Here is a 16391-nt window from a genome sequence, read left to right as displayed (position 1 = left end):
TTGTTTATGACTCTGTTCCTAGGAATAGAATTAAGAAGAATGGCAGGGGCCGCTCGTAATTCTTTTCACTAGTTGGAGCTGAATCTTTTCTTTTCCTTGACTTCACAATTCGAAGCCGTTGAGGGTGAGGTTTCGAATTCCCAGGAAGTGTACTCTCTTGTTACGCCATTTTTTGGATGACAGCATTGAAAATTTGATTTATTCAGGGTGTGTTTTTCTGGACTGAAACTATTTTCAGGAAATTCGGGTGTTTGGCAGCCAAAAAGATTGGCAAAAATTTTTTCCCTGGGAAATCTTTTACGCCAGCAAGAGTAAAATGACTTCCGCATTTGTTGTACAGAAGTTATTTTCCAATAAACTCCCAGAGCTCATCAATCTCACGGTCCTTTACTAAACGAAAATTTTCAGATCATGGCTGAAAATTATCTATTGTGCCTAACCTAGAACTGCAGCTGCCTCCCCCACCACCACCACCGCAAGCCACCTCCCCCTCCTCCTTATCTTTCTTAGTACTATTCCTTTCCTCTCATACCGGCATACAAATCCAGCCATGGAGATAGAGAATCCATGTCCAAAGTGAGTCTTGCCTTGAGAAGTTTGTTGCGAAGAAAAATGTAGCAAAAGCGAAGGAGATGCTATTGGAGGAAGATGCTGAAATTAAATTTGCAAGCATCAGTGACATCTGATGGTTCTATCAATGACAAGGATCACATTCTTGATGCAATTTCTACTGACATAGCGATTAGGTAATTAGTATGACCTGTAATATGGACTTCCTGGTCATGGACTATGATCTAATCATTTGGAATTTGAAGTATTTGGATTGGGGCGGTGGATTGATAGAGGTGTGGATGGAGTTCTGGTAGTTGGCAGAAGGAAACTGACGAATCTTTGAGGGGAACATTCTTGTGGGTTTTGGCTTTGAGGAGTATTTTCCAAAAGTGCACCAAACACATGAAAATGAAGGGAAGTAATTTTTTCCCATGAAGATGATTTTCACTGAAAATGTTTTCCATGGGAAAAAAAAATTTTCACTGAAACAAACGGACCTGAATGAATGTGCATTTGCCACCTTTTCCAGGACTAAGACGTCGTTTAGAAGCTCCGTATGCTATCAAGAGCTAAAGAGTGTCGCGGGTACAAGGGGAATGTTTTTCTCTTTCTCTTTTTCTTTTTCTTTTTAAAGGTTTCTAGCACGATATAGTCTGGTAAGGATTCAAAGTTACAATTTTTTTTGTTAGATGTCGACGTTCTACACCTACACCGACACCTACACCTATACTGTAGGGAAAAGGGATAGGTCCAATAGGGGCTATTGAACAGGCGTATAGTATATGCTTTGATCACCCAACAATGAGAAAAAGTAACAAGTTATACCACACAGTAAGATACAAGCTATTGGTGCAATCCAGAGTCCGAGAGTGGAAGACCAGGCTTCTGTTTAGTGATACAGATCAAGGTCCCATGTCATAGCAAAACATGATTTGCTATACATCCAATAAGAAAACACAGCTTCATCATTATCCAGAAAGTCAAACATAAAACACATATATAGAGCTGACAGGATCACCTGTCATCATGATTTCACAGATAAGTTCATGAAATTATAGGCAATGCACGTTGAGATGACTCACTTCCACAGCCTGCAGCGGAAGCCTGATTCAGAAATTCTTTTTCTTTATCTTCTTGGAGTGTTTCTTCTGCCTCTATAGCCCTTCATAAAGTACATCACCAGCTGGACAGAGATACAAAAGTACACATAAGGCAGAACAAAAGAATGGATCTACAGGTGTTCATTACATGGTAGCTTCATTTAAAATAAGTATTGACCAGAAACAAACCATCAGTAGACTCTAGTTCTTCCATGTAAAGCACCAAGCAGGCCTGTAATTTTTCCTGTGAACCACAAAATAGAAGACCATTGTTCATTCGACAAAGCAGATAGAAAACAACAATTACCAATCCACAAAGGAGTAAAAGAAAATCTGACAACAATCACATCAATACTGCTGCATGTGTTCAAATGACTTTGAAGTTGTAGACAATGACTCTGGCATAATCTGCAGAAACTGACCTTAACAAAGAAGCATTATAGTCTACTCATATAATGAATGCAACCCCAAGAGAAAATGAATAACTTCGTGAATAATGATTTTAGATGCACCATGTAAAAAATGCAACGTGGAAACTAAGGACTAAAAACATTTGTTCAATGAAAGCCCAAGAAATAGGGTGGACTGAGATAAATGAACTTGAAAATTTACATAAAAGCTTAATGCCAAGTCAGATTTGAAATCTCTGTCATAAAAAGGAAAATTAAATGGGTGCATTTCCATTTGTTAAAGGGTGCCAATTTCTGGAAAGTATCCTAGTATTCAACTTTTGCTCATGGAATTGGGGGAAATTGCAGAAATTGCCAAAGACAAAATAGGTGGCAAGAAATGGATCAAATAGTCAAAAAAATTTCTTTTGGCATGATTAGTCACACCTAAGGGGCCTCAATGCAGGTTTTGTTCTCCTCACCTTATGTAGTTGTTTTCTAGCTATGAAAATACAAAAGTCTCTACCATCATTAACAACCAATTCTATGTATGGACTAAAGTTAGGAAACTGATGGGTAAGTCTGAGAATCTTGTTCAGAGAATTCTCCAAAATATCTTCCTTTCATTGACAATGGTTATTATCTTTATCTGATATAGATCCGTTCCTCCAAAGTTTACTGCTAAATTACCCCCAAAAAAATGTCAAAAAGCATGCCTTTATCTTGTCGATAGCTTGTGAGAGAAGACTGACAACAAAAGGTGCACTGTGCAATTGGGATAAAATGGTCAATGTGCAATGGTAGCTGGAGAGCAGACTATTTCAGCAAAGCCAAGTGAAATAGAGGCAAAAAAAAGGTCGTTTTCTAGGGAGGATAGCTGCTAATTTTCAGTAGACACGGAGTTAAAATTTTGGAGATGTTCTTGTTCTACAGTGACCACCAGAAATAAAACAACATGCTCTTTACAGGTTTGGGCGTTGTACTCAATCATGCATCCTGTAAATGATTGTGCATCTCATTCTTGATATGACCAATTTATCCAAAAAAAAATTATTAAAAAAAGTGCCCAGGTTAAGTCCTTGCTCCTTAACACATGATATCTATTGACTTAAGCACATCTTCAAGTTCTTGGCTCATATGCTATTTGCTTAAATGAAAGTCACAGCTCACAACTTATAAATTTGAACAGAAGATATACCATAAATTTCTTAGGGATAATTTCAGAAAACTCCCCTGAGGTTTCTGACAATTTCACTGAACTCCCCTAAGGTTTGAAAAATTACACTTACCTCCATTGATTTGATAGTTTTAGTAAAAAAACCTTAAAATAATATTGACTTGGTCAAATTTTTAAGTGAATACCCAAAAATGCTCTTGTATAATGAGTTTTAATTTACTTCCCTATACAATTATAAGATTATCTAGTATAATTATAAGGAAAATGTGCCAAATTTTTCATGTCCATAACTACTATTTGATAAACAATTATAATAATAATAATAATTTTATCACTATGATAGAATACTTTTGATAATATTTATTATGCATTTAGATTTATAACATAGAAAAGAAAATGTTGAAATAATTCATTTAGAGTTTATGCATTTTTTGAGTAGTGGGATTATCAAAATTTAGTAGTGGCTTTGGGCCATTTCCTTTTGATTTATTGTTAATTTTAATACCAAAAAATAGAAAACAATAATCAGCAAAAACATTGGATTACATATAAAATTAACTCATAAAAAAATCACTAGTTCAACATTTGATTACAATAGAAACTAGAGATAATAGTGATAATTCTACAATTTTATTGGCAAAAAATTGAAAAAAAATGAATAAGAAGGCAAAAGAATGATTTTAAAAGTCATTCTAAGTATAAGCATACCAAACAAGGGAATTTCATTAAAATATTTAAGAGTAGTATTGTCATTTTAAATGACGAAGGAGGAATGTGTAATTTTTAAAGTCTCAAGGGAGTTAAATGAAATTGTTAAAAACCTCAAGGGAGGTTTCTGAAATTATCCCAATTTCTTAAATAACTACAAATCTAGCAAGTAATATATTTCCCTTTTAAACGGTGGTTATCTACTTGCATTTTCTTGAACTATAAAGAGGATATAGATTTAGGATAACCTTAGAGAGAAAAAAAGATATCACTTACTCCAATTTTTGCCTTTTGTTCTTGGACTGCCGATCTCTTGTCAAGATTTGCCACATAACGGAAACGCCGCTTGGGGTTCTTGACAGGCATGACAAGCTTTCTCCACAAGCTCAGCTCCTCTTCTGATCCATGCTTTGCCGGTACATTGAATTCCTTCAGTAGCTTCTCCATGCTTAGGCTTTTATCCACTCGCAGATCCTGTAGCTACCTGTAAGGTTTCTACAGCATTAAGTCCCCACCAATAAATCCACAGCAGAAACTCTATTCAAGGAACACTGTGAATGAGCTTGCTCTGAAATTGACCCAAAAAAATCCACATTTGACTATTTAGTTTGCCAAGATGAGTCCAAGCCAGCCCATGACCCATTAATGACGTAATTGTTTCTTTCTCTTCTTTCTAAGAACATTACCCAATCATTTACCTTGGCTAAATGTCTGGACTTCTTCTCTTCTCTTCCCAAGAAACTTTGGTCCCCACCACCAATACTCTCTGACTCCACCCTCCCCTCCTCCCACACTTGGCACAACTCTACTTTCTCAGCTTCTGCTTGCAATCTTCCCCCCACAGTATATTATTTGTCTCAAAAAAGCAACTACTAGAAAATATATTGACTAAAATATTTTATCATGTCCTACTAATATGAGATATTGATCTTCATCCACATAGGTTACTTGACCTTCCATACTCCATGTCATTACTAAAATTGAAAGTTGCAGCATTTCTTTTCCTCTTTAGAAGGCTAACTTCAATAGAAGACATCATTCCAAATAGCCAGATTCAATTTCCTTCAAAACAACAACTAGCCTAAAGAAAAAGTTTCCACACAGTCATAAGTGAGAAACGTTGCAAATAAGTAGGCAACTGAAGTTACGTAAGCAGCTATTTCCTAAATAGGAACCTAATCACAAACTATATGTGTTTCAAAAATAAACTTGAGAAAATGCTGAAACTTAATGAACTGACTATAAAACTCTGTAGCATTTTATTTCATCAACAAAATAATTATCTAATATTATCTCCTTTTCAGCACAACCTGGACCACAACACACGATGAACTTATATGAACTCCATCCACCTGATAAACCAGTAGCATATACAGTCATACGCTAAATTATCCACCATACCTTAAATCCTCTTCTATGCCCATATACAGTCAAACGTTTAATTATCCACCATACCTTAACTCCTCTTGTATGCCCAATATCACTTCTCCTATTTCACTAGCCCATTTACACAACATGAAAAATTTTCCTTTACAGCAAACTAACCAATCATATGCAAGTTCAAAATTGAAACATCAGTTATCATTATTGATTCTGTTGCAGGGTCTTAAAACATTTCTACGCACTTTTATAGAATTAAACCTAAATAACCAATTCATCTAAATATAGGCTTGGTTCAAAATCAGGGGCACAAAATAAAACACCAACTATGACAATTCATCATACAAGTAGTGGGCAAAATGTAAAAACCCACGTGATCAAATTCATGTCTTGATTATCCGACCACCCTAAATCCGTGGACCCCACACCAATCATTAGAGTCGGATCATATGAAATTAAATGCAGAACAAGTTATAACCTTTAAGAAATCATAGCTGCAAAGTCCTACACAACAAGATCAAGGGGATGAAAAAGAAACGAAAAAGCCCATAATTACCAGCTTCGGAAGATTGCTTTTCTTGCAAGCGGATGGGTTAGAGGAAGAGAGCGAAGAGCAAAGAGTGAAGAGCATGATTAGTTGGAGTATAAAGTGCACGTAAGGAGTAGGAAAGCTTCCTAGCAACAACACGGCTTCCACAGTTGGTCGTTGACGAAATGCAATAAATTATAAATCCCGCGTCACCTTTGTACGTAGCAGATGCAGGAGGGGCGCCCATGGGCACCTCCATACGGTATCCGGTTTAAAAAATAGTTAATCACAAGAACTCCCCTAAGGTAGAGCCACTTTTGCACCTTGTCACTTAACATTTTTTTTTTTTCAAACTTCATCCCCTAAATTGTTAGTCAATTATAATATTGTGTAAAGATAATATCAAAAAGATACTTGTACTCCTAAGAGTTAACTATGGTGAATCTGCTTAAAATATATGTTGTTTTGCGCTTTATCCCCTAACATCATTTTTTAGTTTGTTTGTTACTAAAATCATTAGTAAACTCTAATGTTTGATAACACCCAAAACAATTGATATCTAAAAAATCGATATTCGCAAACATAATAATAAAAAATAATATTTTTATATATCTTGCTAATTTGACTTAATAATAAGAAAAAAATAAAAATTGTTATTAAAAAAATTAAAATGTGAAAATATTTTTAAAAGTCCAAAAATGATCGAAATACTGTTCGTTGCTCTTTAGAGATGTGCATACGGTTAAAAAAATTTTCTTTTAGTATCTAGATTTTTTTTTTTTTTTTTGTATGTGGAAGTATACAAATTTTTTTGTTGGCAATACAAAAAAAAAAAAAAAAAAAAAAGAGATAGAAACATGGTTGATTTGGAGTTCAAAGTTTCCAGAGGTGTTCTTTTAATTTACCATGCTTATATGCCCTTATAATTTATTTAGATTGCTAAATTTTTCTAAAGATTTTTTATTGCATCTAAACCTATTTTTTCAATCATCTTTCTATTTTTTTTCCACCACATTTTTATCTTATAAATATCAAATTGCAAAAAGTGCTATTATTCTGAAAAAATTTTAAATAATTTCCGATCCAAACAAACCCATCCATAGACCTTTAATATTATTTTCATAATTTAATTTTGCACTAATATTTTTTTTCCTTCTGACATGAGATGAACGAGATATTTTTCTTTATCTAAAAACTTATAATTATGGGAATAAAATTTAACAAAATCTATACCTACAAATATATAATATTTTTATTATTATGTGAAGAATATTAATTTTTTTAAACAGTAACAAGCGTGTATACTACTAACACGTTCTATACCAAGCGGAGTCTATTAAAAGGATATTAGTATATAAAAATAAAACAAACGGTTACAAAAGAACTTCTGTAACAAATTATAACAGCGAAACAGTTTTCTACTAGCGAGTGTTCTATCATTAGTCAAAGACTGCATTAGTTTGCATCTATCTTGAGCTCAACTACTGACACTTGGCACTCCTCCCCACAACCTGTGCCCCAAATGAAATAAGAAGAGCAAAATTTCCCAAATACGGGGATGAACCAGTAAAGAGTTCAATGCTGATTGGAAAAAAAAATACGATCCGACTAAACTTGAGGCCGCCATTGTATCCTCATAATTACTGCTCAGATTTTCCCCCTAATCTCTCTTATATGAAACTCATTTGGCTTCAAAAGGCCAGCAGATAATCATTTGCCTCATCTGGTCTGAGCAACCTCAACTGAACTTCCGCGGTACGCTAGAATGTTGGTGAGGCAGTTGTCATTTGACGACCAGATGGAATTTGCCAACTGTGTCAAACCTCTGGATCGATGCCTGGATTGGTAGGATGAGATCCAGTGGTGCCAGGATCAGTGCTTGAAATAAAAGGTACTTGCACAGCAGGCGCAGGCGCAGGCGCAGGCATAGCCCCAGACCCAGAAAATCCGTTGCCCTGTCTGCCTGGAGACATGGGAGACATACCTGACTCGGAAGGAACATCAGCATTTGGAACGTTCACATCCATCTGATCAAACTTAGTTTTGCGTCGCCGCCTCTCATATCTCTCATAGCTGGGGCTGCGGCTTCGGCTGCGCCTTGGGCTATAGCTGCGTGACCAGCTTCTACTCCTACTGTGGCTCCGACTGTAACTCCTACTCCTGCTTCGGCTTCGGCTCTTGCTCCTGCTCCTGCTCCTGCTATAACCCCACGTTCGTACCCTCTCAGGACTGGAGCTGTAGCTTCTGCCTCTACTTCTATCTCCAATCTCTCTTCTATTATCAAATCGGCCCCGTCCACGTCCCCTACCACGCCCTCGCCCATCCATGCTATAACGATCATTCCTATCCCAACCACCAGGGCCACCACCACCACCACCAAATCCACCGTCTCTCCCTCCACGGCCACCAAAACTACCGTACCTCATCCCACCACGGTTGCCAAAGCCACCACGGCCACCAAAGCCACCATCCCTCATCCCACCACGACCGCCAAAGCCACCATCCCTCATCCCTCCACGGCCACCAAAGCCACTATCCCTCATCCCACCTCGGCCACCAGAGCCAAAATCCCTCATCCCACCATGGCCACCAGATTCCCAACGTCCACCACCACCATCAACATCAGCAGAATCAAAACGATTTATCCCACCTCGATCCCTGCTGAAGCTTGGTGCACCTCGTAAAGCCATATCTTTTACTTCTGGCGGTACTTGCTGATCTGCCCCCTCCAATACTTTAACTAGATCCGCAGCATATTTCCAATCCTGCTCAGAGAAAAAGGTGTAAGACACACCTGTAGCACCAGCCCTGCCAGTTCTTCCAATGCGGTGAACGTAATCTTCAATGCCCGTTGGGAAGTCATAATTGATGACAACCCTGCAAGATAGAGCATTCGGACAAGGCAGATAAGGAATTAAAACCCATGGTCTTTGGTCTAAACAGTCCAAAGGAAATATAACAACTGGACAAAAAGAAATAATTGCAGTAGAATGTTTACTGATCCTGAAAAAGTAAATTAGTCAATACATAAAAGAAGATACTTTCTCACCTTATGTCTCGGATATCAAGCCCACGTGCTGCAACATCAGTGGCCACTAAGATTGGGGTCTTCCCAGATCGAAATTGATTCAGAACCCAATCCCTCTCGCCCTGATTCTTGTCTCCATGAATTGCAGCAGCCCCAAAGTTGCGACCAATACTACGTGCCAGCTGATCACACAACTTTTTTGTTGAACAGAAGATGATAATTTTGGAACCCCGTTCTTGGGATCTAAGAATTTGCTCCAAGCGTCTCTGCTTCTCCATTTGAGGGACCACTTCAACATACTGCAATAGACATTTTTTTCACTTATTGACCAAATGACACCAACAAAAAAAAAGGTAAGGCTTAGCCTAGCGACAAATTTCGACACATTCTGGTCAAAATACCAGAAACTCCACTGTTCAAGTCAACAAATCCACCACAAACTAAATAGAGAAAAACACACCCATAGTTTCAGCTCAGATGCTATTTTAGGTTATAAGGAGTAACTCACAGGATCTTCCAGATAAGTGCCATTTACATGCATGGACTGCACTCTTCCCGTGCCCCATCATAAAACTACCTCACTTATTACCAAAATTTAAAAAAAAAATGAAAGAAAAGAGGAAAAACTATAGAAAGTAGGCACACTAAAAAATTACATTATACTTAAAATACATGGTTGACCACTCAAAGTTGACTTGGTTAAAATTAAACAGGCAACCACAAGAAAATTACTTACTCCAGATTGCCAACAGTACCAGTAATTAGAGCAGAAAGCACCTCGTTAGTTGTAACATGAATAGGACCAACCCAAAAATTCAGCCATGACAAAAACCATAATACTAACTTCTAAGCTAGCACACGTCACCTAGAAATTTTCTTGTACTTATCTGTCTTAGGGCAGGCATTTCTTTGGATGACAGAGGTAACATCCAAAATGTAGCATTACCTGTGTGATGGACTTATTGGCAGCAAGTTCATCTACACTCCCAATGTTCACCTGTACTGGATTAACAAGAAGATCATTCGCTATTTTTCTCACTTCTTTAGGCCAAGTAGCAGTGTACATGAGTGTTTGTCTCCGTGGTGGTATTTCATTAACAATCTTGCGAATCTGAGGTTCAAAACCCATGTCAAGCATTCGATCAGCTTCATCAAGCACAAGAAAAGAGACCTGCCGAAAATCAATCCTCTTGCTATCAAGAATGTCATTCAACCGACCAGGAGTGGCAACAACAATATCTGCTCCCCTCTCCAGTTCTTTTAGCTGAGGGCCTTTGGAAGCACCGCCATACAGGCACTGAAAGAAAAGAATGAATCTAGACCATCAGCCCAAAGGTAAGGTAGAATTTAACACAAACACTTAAGAAAAAGACTGAAGTACCCACTGTGCAAGTAACTCTGGAAGATCGACCAAACTTGATAGCTTCATCCTGTATTTGTGTGGCAAGCTCACGAGTTGGAGCTAAAACCAACACAGTGGGGCCATACTGGGGATTGTTGTGGAGTCTTCTGAGATGCATGAATGCAGGGATTAAGTATCCCAATGTTTTCCCAGAACCTGTCTTTGCAATTGCAACTATGTCCCTGCTTTGTAAAGCAATTGGCCAAGTTTGCGCCTGAATTGGTGTGGGAAAAGAGAAACCAGCCAACTGTATCTGAAAGAAGAATATGACATAATGAACCCCTTGAAAATTATGAGAGGAAAATGTCAAACAAAGCCTTAACAAACAGACAATACAAAATCTGATGACACAATCTAAACCAAAATTTTCAATTGGAAATAAAAAATTTTACACAAATGAAAGGACTGCCAAAGGAAACCCATAGGTGGGTGGTTGCTTACTGAAGCAACTTGAGGCAACAAAAGGGAGCAAATAAAATAGAAGAGGCAGAGCCAACAAGGTAGATAACCCAGTCACACAAATATTGTAATATGGATGAAGGGCCAACCACCCTTCAAGAAACTGCCAAGGAAGGCTCCAACCGTCCATTTTGCAGCCTCAAAAACTGAGAATAGTTGTGGCGTAAGTATGAGCATAAGCACTGCAGCGTACGACATGTGCTCCTCCTGTGGAGCAGATATCGCACCTGCGACAAGTGAAAACTGATAAGCCTGAAGAATAAAGCTTAGGGGGGAGGAAAAACATAAAAGTGGAGCACAATGGAACTCAGATCTTCTATATGCACCCTTGCACAATTAGCTTCTTACAGGGAAAGCACTTACCTCCCTCAGTATTTCTGGTGGGAAACCAGTGGCCTCAAAAGTCATGAATGGAGCAGGAACATTGTCCCCCTGAGCAATTTGATCAAACAATAGACATGAACACTCAGAGTTAGTTATACATAAACAGGGCTCAGCATAAAAAAACAAAATGAGCAGGTAATCCAGTAAATGAAGTAAAAAAGCCACAAAAAAAGCTTAATCAGTAAGGGACCAACAAGCAGAACAAGATGACATGTATTCAACGTGATATCATGCAGACAACACAAAGTATCATTTCTCCATGAAATAGTGAAGGACGTGTGGGGAAAATATAGTGTAATTTAGTTGAGATGTCAATGTGCTTTTAAATGGACAATGACCATACAATCGATAGGACGCACAACTTTATACACCCAAACAATTCAGTGGCAAACAAAGTACAGCTTAATAATCAGAATATATTCACAAAAACCAAATTAGTATCGCTTGTCTATACCCTTGACCAAGTTCAATTTCCCATATCAGCTGATCCTATCCTCTAGTATCCAAACAAATAAGGATGTTATATTCAAGAAGTTTGTTCTTCCAAACAGAAACAGAAACAATTTTTTTTTTTAAAAAAATAAGGGATGTAAAATTCAAGAAATTTGCTCTTCTGACACACACTCTATCCTGCAGGCCTACAGAATATCTGATGTCGGGCCCTAGCATACCACTCAATTATGACCCACAATAAGCACCAAATAACAGGACAAGTTCAACCATTTAAATCTTTATAAACAACAGTGAATGATAAAAATCAACCAAATATACATCTTTAGCATTGAGCGAATCAATAACGAACCGTTGCTGTTACTTCATGCTTTTGGCGATAAACATCAGCAGGCGAGAGATGAGTTGCATTAGCATCTGAGGGTCCTATAATGCCTGGAGGAGGCCTTGTGAAAGAATCGTTTGGAAATAGTGGACCACCAGTTGCATGACCATATAAGTCATGCATAGGTGGCCCAGTTACACCACTCAGTCCCCCAGGATGACTTGGTACGACATTTTGAAGGTGAACATCCCCCCTCCTCATCTCCTAATATAAGAAACCAACAATTTTATATAAAGAAGTAAATGGTAGATGTCAATGTAATTTGATTTCTCCAAACTACACCCAGGGTCTACAGCAACCTTGCTCAATCATTTGAGAAAAAAAGAAAGTGGAATAATGTTACTTTTGTATGTTGATATAACAGGAAAGAAAGGTGAAAAATGTTATTGAGTAGGACCTGATTATTTCTTGCCATTGGTATTGCAGCAAGCTTGGGCTGCTGAGGAGCCATCACGTGGCCATCCTTGTTAGAGTTATAATACAAATCATTTCCAGCTCTTCCAAGAGGGCTTCCATCATAGCCCACATTTGGTCCAAATGGGGGTCCCTTTGGCTGTTGGGCATGCATCATTGAGGGGCCCATCTGATTCTGAAACCTCGAGCCATGCTGAGGTTGAAGCAAATCCATTGCACCCTGCTGCAACTGTAATAAAGATGCAGGCTGCTGCATGTTGACTGAGGAGCCACCAAACTGCGTAGCTTGATTAGGTTGAACACCCATCTGAGGTGCCTGCATGGAACTACTACCAGCAGGAAGATTTTGAATTGAGGATGAAGCACTAGACTGAATCTGTGCAGGTGAATGTCCCACTTGCTTTCCTTGTTGTGAATCAATATCCTCCCGAGGTGGGAACCCCATCTTGTGATCCTGTTGATGGGAAAAGTGGTGCCTTTGGAGAGTCTGTTGCTGTGAATTTTGATGTCCGTGCTGAAGTACATTCTGTTGATATGGCATATACTGAGTCTGTTGGTGGGGAAACTGATGGGTCTGTGGATTCCCTCCGGGTGGACCTTGATACATGAGAGTTTGCTGGCCCATTTGTTGCATTGGTTGTTGTGGAGCATGTGATCCAGGAGGGACCTGTACTTGTCCCGACTGCGATGGCGTTGATTGACCAACATATTGCAACATCTGTGGCCTAAGGTGCTGTGGTGTTAGCTGCCCCTGTTGTTCCACAGAAGGAACCAACTGTGAACCCTGTTGCTGCCCAGTTGGTGGTATTTGCGAGCTATGCCGTTGAACAATATGAGGTGATATCAGTGCTTGTTGCTGCTGCTGCTGCTGCAAATGAGGATTCACTTGTTGTACTTGTTGTTGGGCCTGCATTTGCTGGTTTTGGACTTCACTTGCTTGGGTAGTCCTAGCGCCTGGAATTGGAGCCAAAGTAGGGGTAGAAGCTGAAGGAGGTGGACCGGGGGGCAATGGAGGAGCAACAGCAGTAGGCTTTTCATATTGCGTAACATTAGTTTCAGGATTCCAGTAGTATAAAACACCCGTGCTACCATCAATTAATCCCTTCCAAGGTTGCGGCAGAGTAGGATCTTCGGGAGCATAGCGTGGCCCTAGTGACGCTGGTGCTGCCTCAGCAGTCGCCATTCTTGATGAGCCCTATAACCAAGATAACAGAACAAGAAAGGAACACATAAATAAGCCCGGAAACGCCTCATAATGCCAAAACCCTAATCTAAACAAAGAAGCTAGCTGAAAATTCCCTATAATACTTGCGCATAGCTCAGAAACAAACTTGGCAAACCTACCCAAAACAGGAAGTCATGAGCCGAAATTCCATTTTTTCCCTTTTGTATGTGCATAAAAAAGCAATCAATTATTATTTATGTCAAAGATTACAACCAAAATAAGTATTACTAGCAAGCGTCCACCTAATTATACCTATAACAAACCTAGAAATAATCCCGGAAGAAGTAAACATACGAAAACAAAACGACATATCATTACTAATAAATAATTCGTAATCCCGAAAGCAAAAAAGCATGCTGCATCGTATCTTGACAACTTATTCATAACTTCGAAAAAAAAAACAAAGGAATAATAATATGATTGTTAAAGAAAAAAAGAGAAAAAATTGAGTCCATGAAGAATCGCTTACGTTAGTAGTTCAGAATTGTTGGTCTCTCCCTCTTTTCCAGCTTGATTAAGGTTTTATTCCGATCAGGGCGATTGACGGAGAGAGAGAGAGAGAACCGATGAGCCGATTCCAAGCTTTTGTGAGAATCGAGCAAATGTGGAAGAAAGGGTGGATTTTTATGCGTATTGCTCTTCTATTGCTTTGGTGCTTAGGGTTCAGGTAGGTAGAATTCTCTGGAACTAGGGAGGTGTCCCGCGCGATGCGCGGGCGCTAGGTAAAAGAGTGTAATTGTGCTAAAGTTTTGTATCTGTATGTTAAATAAAATGGTTTTAAAAACTTATTTAAGAATGCAATTAGTGATTGTTCAATTGATGGTTTTTTATATTAGAAACCAGAATATATTTTACTTAAACATTTGATAATATAAAATGTGTTTAATTTGATAATATGAACACATTTGATAATATTAAACATGTTTTAATATTTTATCTAAACATTTGATTTAAACGTTTGATTTAATTTAAACACATTAAAAATTTTATTTAATTTGTCGGAAAAGTTATGCTATGGATGACTTGACAATTCCAATTCTAATTGAGCAATCGGGTTTTTTTAAATTAAATTCTTGATTTTTTTTGGACATGTTAGAAATTGAGTTTATTATTAGTGCTGTGCATATGTAAATTTATTAAATTATATGTGAATTAGTATTAGTATATATTATATTTGTATATAGGTTTATTGAATTATATATAGATTAGTATTATATTTTATATTTATTAAATTAAATTATATATTAGAGAGTGTAATTGTGCTAAAGTTTTGTATCTGTATGTTGAATAAAATGGTTTTAAAAAGTTATTTAAGAATGCAATTAGTGATTGTTTGAATAAATATATAGTAAATTACTTAAACACAATTGATGGGTTTTTATATTAGAAACCAGAATACATTTTACTTAAACATTTGATAATATAAAATGTGTTTAATTTGATAATATGAACACATTTGATAATATTAAACATGTTTTAATATTTTATCTAAACATTTGATTTAAACGTTTGGTTTAATTTAAACACATTAAAAATTTTATTTAATTTGTCGGAAAAGTTATGGTATGGATGACTTGACAATTTCAATTATAATCGAGCAATCCGGTTTTTTTAAATTAAATATTTTGATTAAATTCTTGATTTTTTTTGGACATTTTAGAAGTTGAGTTTATTATTAGTGCTGTGCATATGTAAATTTATTAAATTATATGTGAATTAGAATTAGTATATATTATATTTGTATATAGGTTTATTGAATTATATATAGATTAGTATTACATTTTATATTTATTAAATTAAATTATATATTAGAGGGTGTAATTGTACTAAAGTTTTGTATCTGTATGTTGAATAAAATGGTTTTAAAAAGTTATTTAAGAATGCAATTAGTGATTGTTTGAATAAATATATAGCAAATTAGTTAAACACAATTGATGGTTTTTTATATTAGAAACCAGAATACATTTTACTTAAACATTTGATAATATAAAATGTGTTTAATTTGATAATATGAACACATTTGATAATATTAAACATGTTTTAATATTTTATCTAAACATTTGATTTAAACGTTTGATTTAATTTAAACACATCAAAAATTTTATTTAATTTGTCGGAAAAGTTATGGTACTAATCGAGCAATCCGGTTTTTTTAAATTAAATATTTTAATTAAATTCTTGATTTTTTTGGACATTTTAGAAATTGAGTTTATTATTAGTGCTGTGCATATGTAAATTTATTAAATTATATGTGAATTAGTATTAGTATATATAGATTAGTATTATATTTTATATTTATTAAATTAAATTATATATTAGTATTTATATTTTATATGTTTATAATATGTTTGAGTTATTATATGCTTATTACGTGTTGTATTAGCGTAGAAAGGCAGCTAGTTGACGGTGTTAGAATATATCTGGTCTTGACATTTGGATAGGAGCTAGATGTTTTGGTGTGCAGGTGGTATCAGACGTGTAATTTGCAGGGTAGGAGGAGGGTAAAAAGTACAGGAATTCACGGGTGTAGTATTGTTTGTTCCCTACATAGTTGAAGGTGATATAGGGAGAAGTAGTATATATTTGGTACTTGTCTGTAGATAGTTAGTGTGTGCAAATGGCGAGCGGAAGCGCAAGATTTCCCACTGTTCAACTATATTATCCAGAGGTGGACGAAGAGGTTAATCAGCTAGCTGTTGTTCGTGGAGCAGCTTATCCTATGGGAAATGGCTGTCGGAATCGTCCGGCAGAACCGGTTGCACGAGCTCAGGTGGCAAATGTTTTGCTGAAAAATGAATTGTGTGATTTG

At 36.8% G+C, this 16391-nt stretch overlaps 2 protein-coding genes across 3 annotated transcripts; both read right to left on the bottom strand.

Annotated features, from left to right (window-relative positions):
- Positions 1–1354: 1354 nt before the first annotated feature.
- Positions 1355–6106, bottom strand: LOC113694086 (calcium-transporting ATPase 1, plasma membrane-type-like). Of its 2 annotated transcripts, none has more exons than XM_027212939.2 (4): positions 5863–6106; positions 4203–4410; positions 1842–1896; positions 1355–1735 (listed from the first exon to the last, which is right to left on the bottom strand). In XM_027212939.2, the coding sequence occupies exons 2-4, from the start codon at positions 4371–4373 to the stop codon at positions 1707–1709; spliced, it is 255 nt and encodes an 84-aa protein (XP_027068740.1). In that variant the 5' UTR covers positions 4374–4410; positions 5863–6106; the 3' UTR covers positions 1355–1706. The 2 variants fall into 2 exon arrangements, with proteins under 2 accessions (XP_027068740.1, XP_071909288.1); XM_072053187.1 differs by lacking the exon at positions 5863–6106 and adding an exon at positions 4625–5840.
- A 1061-nt stretch (positions 6107–7167) lies between these two features.
- Positions 7168–14268, bottom strand: LOC113693885 (DEAD-box ATP-dependent RNA helicase 40). Its single transcript, XM_027212646.2, has 8 exons — positions 14052–14268; positions 12341–13552; positions 11911–12147; positions 11088–11156; positions 10249–10518; positions 9810–10160; positions 8885–9162; positions 7168–8712 (listed from the first exon to the last, which is right to left on the bottom strand). The coding sequence occupies exons 2-8, from the start codon at positions 13538–13540 to the stop codon at positions 7653–7655; spliced, it is 3465 nt and encodes a 1154-aa protein (XP_027068447.2). The 5' UTR covers positions 13541–13552; positions 14052–14268; the 3' UTR covers positions 7168–7652.
- Positions 14269–16391: the final 2123 nt, after the last annotated feature.

The sequence above is a fragment of the Coffea arabica genome, chromosome 6c (genome assembly GCF_036785885.1).
Source record: "Coffea arabica cultivar ET-39 chromosome 6c, Coffea Arabica ET-39 HiFi, whole genome shotgun sequence".
Classification (NCBI taxonomy): Eukaryota; Viridiplantae; Streptophyta; class Magnoliopsida; order Gentianales; family Rubiaceae; genus Coffea; species Coffea arabica.
The sequence above is the reverse complement of the archived record's forward strand: the minus strand, read 5'-3'. Positions and strand labels throughout refer to the sequence as shown.